The sequence below is a fragment of the Cystoisospora suis genome (genome assembly GCF_002600585.1).
Source record: "Cystoisospora suis strain Wien I chromosome Unknown contig_5817, whole genome shotgun sequence".
Classification (NCBI taxonomy): domain Eukaryota; phylum Apicomplexa; class Conoidasida; order Eucoccidiorida; family Sarcocystidae; genus Cystoisospora; species Cystoisospora suis.
Genome location: NW_027158607.1, coordinates 714 through 10485, shown reverse-complemented (window position 1 = coordinate 10485; position 9772 = coordinate 714). Strand labels below are relative to the sequence as shown.

The 9772-nt window shown below is 54.3% G+C and overlaps 3 protein-coding genes across 3 annotated transcripts; all 3 read right to left on the bottom strand.

Annotated features, from left to right (window-relative positions):
* Positions 1–2936: 2936 nt before the first annotated feature.
* Positions 2937–5732, bottom strand: CSUI_009618 (sag-related sequence srs22c). The gene is made up of 3 exons (XM_068069731.1): positions 4867–5732; positions 3525–4136; positions 2937–3373 (listed from the first exon to the last, which is right to left on the bottom strand). The coding sequence occupies exons 2-3, from the start codon at positions 4123–4125 to the stop codon at positions 3294–3296; spliced, it is 681 nt and encodes a 226-aa protein (XP_067918295.1). The 5' UTR covers positions 4126–4136; positions 4867–5732; the 3' UTR covers positions 2937–3293.
* Positions 5733–6685: 953 nt separating this feature from the next.
* Positions 6686–7508, bottom strand: CSUI_009617 (uncharacterized protein; the record flags this gene model as incomplete). Its single annotated transcript, XM_068069730.1, has 2 exons — positions 6686–7261; positions 7444–7508. Coding segments are annotated over 2 exons (300 nt in total), but the record flags the coding sequence as incomplete, so codon positions are not given.
* Positions 7509–9457: 1949 nt separating this feature from the next.
* On the bottom strand, positions 9458–9759 carry CSUI_009616 (uncharacterized protein). The gene has a single exon (XM_068069729.1). The coding sequence runs from the start codon at positions 9674–9676 to the stop codon at positions 9560–9562; it is 117 nt and encodes a 38-aa protein (XP_067918293.1). The 5' UTR covers positions 9677–9759; the 3' UTR covers positions 9458–9559.
* Positions 9760–9772: the final 13 nt, after the last annotated feature.

Sequence of the window (9772 nt, the reverse complement as noted above, 5' to 3'; positions counted from 1 at the left end):
CGAGGTGGAGGAAGGAATAGAATATTTGCCGCATGGGCTAAACTGCTTGCCTGCAGCAACAGGAGTAAGCGTCTTTTGCTTCGCTCAGGAAAACCCAGAAGAGACCGGCCGCACTGTCCTTAGAAACAGGCTCAGGTAAAGGTTGTGCTATCCTACGCTGCGACGGGTCCGCAGTTCTGTGTGACGACCTGGCTTTGTTGTTTTAGTGGGATAGTAAAGACGGAGGCCTCTCGTTTGAATGCAACTTACCTACATTGTGACGCGCAGGGCAAACGAGCAACGCAGGGCGAGGTGCTGAAAACTGCGGCGTGAAAGTTGCTGTCACACTCTGGGCGACAAGTTTCGCAATCCATGCACACGCGGGTGCGAGGCATCTGTGTGTTCGGATACCAGGCACTGAGACGACGTACCAGTTGGTGAGACTGACGCACACTAGTAACGTGCCTGAGGCTGCGGTACCCCACGAAGCGCGGTGCTAGTTGAGAGTAACGCACATCACATGGCATAGTAGCTAGTACTACTGCCACGTTTGCCGGCCCACCATGTTTCGTATGCTGTGGATATCTGGTGCTAATGGCGGCAGCAGGAGAGACCGTTACAACGATGAACTTGCAGGAGTGGCGAGAGTTTCTGCGTTTGCTGGCTCCATGGGCCATGGAACTTGTCGCCCAAGAGGGTTACGCGTACTCTCTGGCTTACGACACTTCCCTGAGCAAAATGGTCCTATTCCATTTTTTTTTGCCGTCGAAAGAGATAGTCCGTTCAGCGACAAGACGAGGAGTCTCACAACAACTACTGGCCTCCCAGGCAAATCGAGGCATCAACACAGATGGCATACGTACTGACATTTTGCCGGTATGCATGCGCCACGGAGATGTTCACTTCAGGCTTTGACTGTTACTTGTTTCCTTTCTTGAAGGCCCCGTTTTCTTTCCAGCACCAGGAACGATCGGCAGTATTTATACTTAACAGCCATTCCCGCAACAAAAGTGGGTGACCGAGAGCTTTGTTCGAGTAAACACACAAGACCGAGGAGTCCACGTGGTACACCTCTCTCCTCTTTGTCTACTCGAAGTTCCTCGACTAGTGCGGACAGCGAGACAGCCAATGCGATCGACCTTGCTGCAGCAATGGCGCTAGCAGCAACGGCGGGCACTTATACAATAGGGTAGTATGTCACGACCCGACTCGTGCCGAGGGTCATTTTCCTTGCTTAAGTAAGTAATCCGCCATACCTACGAGTGAGTGGGACATTTTCTGAAAGGGAACAATTTTGCAAGCTTCCTAGTTGCGACAGACGTCGCAGCGTTGACGATGGTGACGCTGTGCGGCTTCGAGGGTGAGTGCGGCAGCCCCTGCTGGCCTTCTGATCCGCAGAACACGACGTGCTGGACCCGTGGGCTTTTTCCGCGCGTTCGAAGACAACCATTTGTCACCTACTGGTAGCTTTAGGGAGGAGCTCCCCGACACTTGAGTTACAGCTGCAATCTCATTAGTCTTGTGTTGTGTGTTTGAAGAGGTGTTCTCGATTGGGGTCGTCTTTGCCAACGTCGCCTCGGGACGACGTTGGTAATGTGGGTGGGGGTGGTCGAGTTTGAACTTTCACATCGGGCCAAACGCCCGATCGATATCCACATCCATGCCACACTTGGACAAGGCACGGATATGGATATCCACTGGTTGCTTTGAAAGCGAGTGTTTGCTCGTCAGCCGTGCATACTACCGCTGCGGCCGCATTGACCTCTAGCGCATGCTTAGACCCAACTGCAGAAGTCGATTGACTGGAGAGGCACAGCCGGGATGGCGCCAGACGGGACGACATTCTAAAGAACCCTGCAAGGTGAGAAACAAGGGAACAGCGGCAGATGGAGGTGTACTGCGTACAATCAGTAGCCAGCCTTTCTAGCTGAGTATCCCTTTTGAATCAATACGTGCCTGATGCCACGGGTGTTTTGGAGACCGGTTCCACGACAGTATCGTGAAGCTTTTAGACTACGAGAACAGCTCGGAACTGCACTGCTACCTCTGTTAGACGTGATCCCGACCGTGCTACAAAAAAAAGCGATTTCACTTGGGACAGCCTTTTTTGGCGAAAGAGATGCATCTAAATTGGACTTCGGAGAGACACCCTTTGTTCGTGATAGTCGTAGAAAACAACCCAAGCATGCACCTTTTCTGCTGTGGAGGCGTTCGTTCAGTAAAATGTACTGACGTAGTGCGGCTCCCTAGTTTACCGTGATTACTCTCTCCAACGTGGACTGACGTCGGCCTGCTTTTCGCAAGTCATTTTCCGTGCCATTCTACGAGTCTGACGGCCAGCCAAAGAAACGGAGGCTCGCCCGACAGGTGATAACGTACTTTGAGCAGAGAGTAAGAACCTCATGGTTACTGGATACAGTCGCGGGCACACCGTATTCAAAAGAGCGGAGCGGTTCACTATACACACACGTCTGCGATATAGGAGTAGGGCATACATTCTCCAAGGCCATACGATATGGGGTGGTGTCGTACTGAAGGCCAGATCGGATCCAGATAGTTGCCCCTTCAAGCAGTTGCTTGGCGATTGTCTGTACTCGAGCGGCCCCCTCTGGTCTCGAGATTGCAGCAGGAAGAACGACAAGCGGCACATCGCGCCGACCTCACACAAGCAGGCAGGGGTACGAATGGCCCTGGCGCTCCGAGTGAAGGCTCGAACAGCATCAGCGGAAGACTATGACTCTCACCACACACACACTGGTCTAGCTGAGTGCTTTTTCTAGTTGCCCACTGCCTGCTGTTGATGGCACCGTACGCCGTACAAATCTAATTCTCCTTCAAAATAGCAGAAAGAGGTTTCTCTTTTTGCCGCTGTTGTGAGACGGCTAAATCATCACCACAGCGGAGAACGCCTACAGTCAGGGCCGTCACACTCCTCCAGACAAAAGTGACTACACACCGACAAGGGTTACATACGGAGAGTTTCTCTTCAACCCCAAAATGCCACCAGCACCGACAGCGCACTGGCCTCTCACACAGAAGGAGGCGTCGTCACAGGGGCGCATAACACACTGACAGCTGCCAGCATATGTGTGCCACACATGTGCAACTGCGTCAGCGTTCAGCGCTTGGTCACTTCATTTCTTCAGAGCTGCATTACTGCAGAAGTTTGAGGAACACCTCCGTGTACAAGGAGTCAACAACCATTCCCCCCCCCCCAAGCAGTGTAATACGCTGAGCTGCCGAATGTCAGGAGGCCTGTTTTCAAAGGGTAAACAGCAGGAGCCGAGTGTCTCTCTTTGTGCTGCTTTGTCTGCTTAGAGTCCCTGCGCGACTGCGGAGGCCAAGAAAGCCAGTGCGACGGAGCTTGCTGCAGCGACGGAAGAGGCAGCGATGCCTGGAGAAAGGAAACACAGAACGAGAACAACACAGTCGATGCATCATATCCCCCCACTTTCTTCCTGACCGCTGTCTCGGCTGGCTTAGCGTCTCGTGGCCATTTGTGAACACTGAAGAACAAAGGCAGGTTACGCTTTTCATCTCCTTACTTGCAGCAGACTTCGCAACGTTGATTATCATCGCACAACCCTCGGCTGGTGCTGCCGGCCCCTGCTCCTCGGTGCCGCCAGCAGTGTTCCGCCCCTCCGTGCCCTGGGAAGCGCCCCCCGGAGCAGAATTTTTCGAACACTTGAAAACAATCGTCTTGTCTTCTGCTGGCAGTTCTGGTGCGGTCAGATGGTACGTCACAATACTAGCCGCGCCGGCAGCGTCAGCGCCATCTTGCTTCCCCTCAGGTTTAGTCTCTCCTGGGTTTTGCGTTGCAGTGCTCTGTGTTAATTTTGCATTGGGGACAAGGCTTGTAAGGAGAACGGGATCTGTCGTATTTGTAGATGCGTACGCCTGCGTCAGTGTCTCCTTGAATGGCGGTAGAAGAGTCAGATTTTCGCCACATCTGAACGAGGCAGTTTCATTGGCAGCTCTTATGAAAAGAGTCTGTTCTCCCTTTGCGCATATTACGGCTTGCCCAGCGTCTGAATCCACCACTCTCATGGAGCCCTGAGAGCCACTCCGAAGTGCCGAGACTGGCGACTGACTAGGAAGCGCCAGGACCGCCAAGGCGACGCTAAAGGTGTTCAGACGGAGCTTCATTTTGACAAGGCCTGTAAGCAGAAGAAACACGGAAAAGAACGAAGCTGAAATCATCTTCAGTACTTCTTACGTTCTCTCATCAAACTTCTGCGAGCGTCCCGGAGGGTCAGTGCTGCCTGCACCCGTGCCTTGTCAGGAATGCCGGCTACAGAGCACTACAAGAGATAGTGTAGGTTAATCGAGTACTCGGGAACCCGCCGTCCCGCTCTTGTGGAACTGCCTGATTGAACGAAAAGCGTTTGTCGCTGATGTTGCGGACGCAGGCTACGGCCTATACAGAACGTCTGCTCAATTTTCATCTCTGCCCTACTAAATCAAAATCGATACAGGAAAAAACGGGCAGTCCGTATATGTCCAAGAAGCAAGTTGAACACCGGTCAACGAGCAGCGTGCGAATACTTGATGTGGAGAAGACAGCCGCAGCGAGCGAAACCGATCCACCTCGGGCCAGTATGCGGCTAAGGACGCGCTACCGTCAAGTGCTGGGATGAGGGAGAGTCTCGTGCACGTTGTACGTTTCCATTGCGCGTGTTTTCCGCGGGGGCCCCCTCATTTTTATTCAGCAAAATGAAGTGCCACTTTTACCGGACGAGTCTACCCCAGAATTGACACGGTACAAGACTGCAAACGAAGATGACACGCGAAGGTAGGAACTGGGAGATGGACAACAGTAGAAAGGAAATCCAGCTAGTTCCAGTTCCCCGTTGAGTAGTGTCGGCTATCGTGACGGGATTTTCTCACTTTGTCGCCGGCCGGAAATAGGGAGTCAACGGGTGCAAACGAAAAGGCGAGGAAGTCATATACTGAAGAACGCAGGGAAAAAGCACTAGGAGCTCACACCTCATTGCTGTTTCTTGACGGCAGGAAACGGAAAGCTCGCCCCTCTCGTTACTCCTTTCTCTCGGGAGGAAGCGATGGCTCCTGGTGGTGGTGGGCACGACGCTCGCCGAAGACCCTTCACGAATCATAAGGCAGCTGGGCATGACCTTGTTCTGGGGCGGACACGGATCGGCAGCTCGCAGGATACAAGAATCACATGGATGGATGTAGGTTTAGTGGTCGTTCTTCAAAATGAAGCCGTTACCAGTACAAGTTCAGTCTTCGTGTCACCATCTGGCAGTCTCCCGGACACGCCCTCGGTGTCGTTCCCGCCGCTCAGCAAGATAGCACCCGGCTTGGGTGCACACTCAGTCCGCGCGTGAACTTGGCTAACTTTGAACCCCATCGGTGAAACCCACTCGTGATGGTCCGGACGAAATGGCGCACAACGGCGGACCGTGAAAAACCGACTTTGTCTACCCGGGGAGTGGATGAGGTTTGTGGTTTCACGTAACGACCGACAAGCGTCCCTTGAGCTCGTGTCTGGGGATCGGAGGGGTCAGCGTCGTTTGGGTACCATAATTCGTCACTCCCTTTCAAGAAAATTCGTGTGGCAACCGATCGAGGCGATAGATAGGGTACGGAGCTGCCAGCAGAGGCAAAGCCAGGTTCTGTATGCCGCGAGAAGAAACAAAATTGACGATGCTGGCGGCTAAGTCTGGGCCACGCAGCGGCTGCGACGACAGGAGACTTCCGCAACATCTCTCAAACTCGCGCCCCTAATTGGCTTTCCCAGTGCACCGGCTGCCAGCGCCCCCTGGGAGGCTGCCACAAAGGTGCCAAGGGCGGCATGACAGGGCTGCCCCCCGGAAGGTAAGCTGGACTGGCGGCTATGGGTGGTATGACGAGAGACAAGCGCCTCGCGACGGACTGTCGAGCTTGTGCGTGTCGTGATCGCAAAGCACTCACTGCAGGTGTTCCGTTCAGCGGATGTGTGTCCACACCTCTCTTCGGAAAATAACATTTCACCCAGAGGGAGTAGCCGAAATACCGACTACTGGACAGGCAGAAAGAATTCTGGCGTAAATAATCATCCAGAAAGCGGTAACACAAGGCAACACCTGGCGGCCGTCCTTTCCTTACCGGCTGGTAGCATCTCTGTTCAGTTATTCGGACATACTGCGCCGACTTCATATCAAGCTTCCCCGAGGGTGGGGTTATTACTACTGACAGCGTACGATGATATGCCGTCACCAGGCATTCTTGGAAGGCAGAGCCTTGCGACCTCTTGCCAGTCCGGTTATCATTTCAAGAATTTCTCCTCTCGCGCGTAGCCAGAAAGAGACTCTGTTTCTCTCTCGACGACAGAAAAGAATGTCAGGATTACTGCGTACGGCCAGCATTCTGTATCCCATAAGCCGAACTATTGGCTGTATGATACGCGCAGCGGCGTACTGAAGGTCAGGGAGGACTGCGGTTTTAGAGTCGGTCTCCGAAGCGTTCGCTTGACGCCCAGCGTGCACTCCCCATTTTTTTCCAGTTACAGCTGCCGCCGAAGAAGGGAGAGCCAGGTGCGGCACACCCAACAAACCTGAGCGACAGCTGCAGGACGGATGCCAGTGGCGGGGCGAGGCCTCGGAACCGCCCGTCTACACAGGAAGCTATGCTTTTCGCCATCTGCGCTGGTATAGCTAGAGTGTTTTTCGAGCCGACAGTGCCTGCTGCTGATGGCTTAATATGTCGACCAGCTCCGGTTCTTATTTCACAGGAGCGGAAATAGACTTCCTTTATTTGTAGTCCCCATGACAGATGCCTAGACTGCCAGAGAGAGACATGCTTATCATCACGATCACCACACAAAAGCAAACACATACAGACATCCTGAGAGGAGTCACAGAAGGAAACCTTTTAATCACTGTCGAAATGCCCCGGGCTACAGCGAGAAGCGCTGGCATTTCACACAGGAGGCATCACCACAAGGCGCCTCACACACTGACAGCTACCCGCAGGTATGCGCCACACCTGCGCAGCTGCGTTACCATTGAATGCTTGCTCACTTCAGTTATTCAAAGCTGCTTTACGTCAGCAGATTGCCAAACAACACCGCGTACAAGGAGTCACCAACCATCCCCCCAAGTGGTAGTATAATAAGAGCGAACTGCCGAATGTCAGGAGGTCTGCACTCAGGTGGTAACACAGTACAAGCCGAATGTGCCTCTCTGTCCTGCTATGTCTGCTTAGAGTCCCTGGACGACCACGGAGCCCAAGAATGCCAAAGCAATGGAGCTTGCTGCAGCGATTGGGGTAGCAGCGATACCTGGGAAAAACCACACAGATCAGCAGAAAGTGGAAAGATTCCATGCACCAGATATCCCAGCCTGTACACTTTTTTTTCCTCGCAGCTGCATAGTGGGTTGCCTGTCCTCACCACTTGTAGACGAAAGACCGCCAGTGAGAAGGAAGCAGTGCGAAGCCAGTCCATACTTTTCAGCTTCTTACCTGCGGCGGACTTCGCCACGTTGATTATGACCAAGCAGCCGTCGGTCGCTGGCGTCTGGGCGTCCCCGGCCTTCTCGTAGAAGCTGCCTTCTGCTGTGACAAACTCGCTCCGGCTGGGATGCTATTCCCGCGCGATCCCTCCGGCTCGGTCGGGGACGAGGAAGGGGGACGGAAGGAGTTTCCTCCTTGTCAGGAGAGGGCTGGGGAACGGGTGCGGGCGGAGCCTGCGGCGCGGAGGGCTTCGGGGCACGCCGGGCTTCCGGCTTCGGCGGGGGCTCGGAACCGGAGCTCCTTGAAGTCCGGCGCGGTATTTTTCGAACACTTGAAGACAACCGTTTCCTCGTCGGGTGGTAGTTCCAGATCCGTCAGGTAGTATATCATGACCTTAGCTGCACCTTGCTGGGCTTCTGTTTTTAGTATCAGCTGACCTCTGAGACATGGCGCTCTGTGTGAATCGCGCGTTTGGAACAATGGTGCTAAGCAAAACAGGCTCTGTCGAGTTTGCACTAGCGTATGCAATAACATCAGTACTGGAGAACGCCGGCTGAAGTGCCAGATCTGCGCCACATCTGAACGAGGCAGTTTCGTTGGCTGCTCATAGCAAGAGTTTGCTGCCCTGTTGTACATTCGAGCCCTGCCGCTGCCCTGTTGTACATTCCACCGCTGCCTCAGCACCGACACCCATAGCCTTGGTCGCGTGCTGAGAGCCAGTGCGCAGTGCGAAAACCGTCATGTCACCGGAGAGAGCAGCAGTCGCGATGGCGACACCAACAGAGGGCAGACAGAGCCTCATCTTGTCCAGATCTGCAGGGAAAGAACTCGGCAACACGAAGGAGTTTTTGAGGTTAAAATGCACAAGCTAGGCATGGTTCCCAGTACTCCCCTTGTGCCCAGAGTGACTGAATGAACCTGAAGCCAGAGCGATTTGGGAGAATCGGCTACTGGGTATTATCGCAGGTTTATTACGCAGGAGGATGAGCGGTACTGCATGGTGCTGCTCCTGTTCTTGAAATTGCTGTTTGAGACACGCTACCATTGTTGATGCAGAAGACATTGAGGCTTTGGAGCAAGTGTGCGCGCTTACTGGCTCTCCCTCAATCAACATCACGGAATAGGCACTGAAAAAAATTGACAGTCCGTGTACGCCCCATGAAGCAGCACAAAAGGGAGACGGTGATGACGTGGTCAGTGAGGGCTTTCCGCCTCAGCCAGATGCAACGAAGCAGGCACTCGCATCGCGTGTGCCCCGGTGTGGAGAGGCCCAAGCAGTGTACGATCCAACTGAGCACGCGTCCCTGCCTGAAATTCTCTGCGCTTTTGCTTCCACTCTACGAGGAAACTCTTCACTGGAACGAGCCCTCATCAGGGCCTTCACACCCTACAAACCCTCAGACGGAGACGGCGGACGAAAGAACAAGAAGGATTCGCGGGGGGTTAGAGTCCAATTACCCGTAGCTACGCGGGTCGTAGGGCCAGTTACCGTGATGGCGTGTCCTGTACCTTGTTTAGCCGCAGCCAAGAATGGGATGCGACTAAAGGCAGGCGAACAGAGGGAAGAAGCCCAGGTCACCTGGGAAGAGACGGACGTATGGGAAGCTTCTCAACGGCACTACACTCTGCAGGAAGTTTCACGGACAGCGGAACCCAGACTCTGACCGACTGCTTTTCTTTCCTAGGCCGGGTGCGATGGTTGGTTCGTGGTGGAGGCCCGGAAAAAGAGGAGGCCCCTCCTCAGTCGACCAAGCCGCAGACAACGCGGTCCCCGGTGTTGACCTAGTTGGGAGCGTTTCCCTGGCTCACGAGGGCCTGTCATGGGGGCAGTGTGGAGCTGAGATTCAGTCCGTGCTTTAGTTTCCGGAATAGGGCCAGCGATACTAGCTCGCAAGCTGAAATTCAGTTCGTGCTTTAGTTTCCGGAATAGGGCCAGCGATACTAGCTCGCAGTCGGTAAGCAGGCCATGGCTAAAGGACGATCAGACGCACTCTCTTTCTTCTAGGCTCCCCGCGTAGAAAGTGCCGCAATGCCTTACAAAGTCTACAATTGGTTCTCTCACGGAGGCACACCACTTTCACAGTTAACGACTGAGTCGCGCAGTAGTGGGCTCATCGGCTGTCGTTCAGAGCACGGCACTCGATACCCCGGCACGGCACGCGCTAAACTGGGCGGCACCCAGGGCGGCGGCACATAGTCGCGTCATCGGCATTACACTGCCCCCGCGTCTAAACTGCTGCATCTTCGACGGCGCTGGCCCTCTTCAGCAGCTCCATAGCCCCCGGCGTTAGTCTGTCACACAGCCCCCTACAGCTCTCCCATGTTTCCCCCAACTCGG

Coding starts and splice junctions, on each gene's coding strand:
- CSUI_009618 (XM_068069731.1), bottom strand. CDS start 4,125: ATGAAGCTCCGTCTGAACACCTTTAGCGTCGCCTTGGCGGTCCTGGCG. Junction 3,374..3,524: donor CGTTGCGAAGTCTGCTGCAA/GTAAGGAGATGA, acceptor TCCTTTCTCCAG/GCATCGCTGCCTCTTCCGTC.
- CSUI_009616 (XM_068069729.1), bottom strand. CDS start 9,676: ATGCAGCAGTTTAGACGCGGGGGCAGTGTAATGCCGATGACGCGACTA.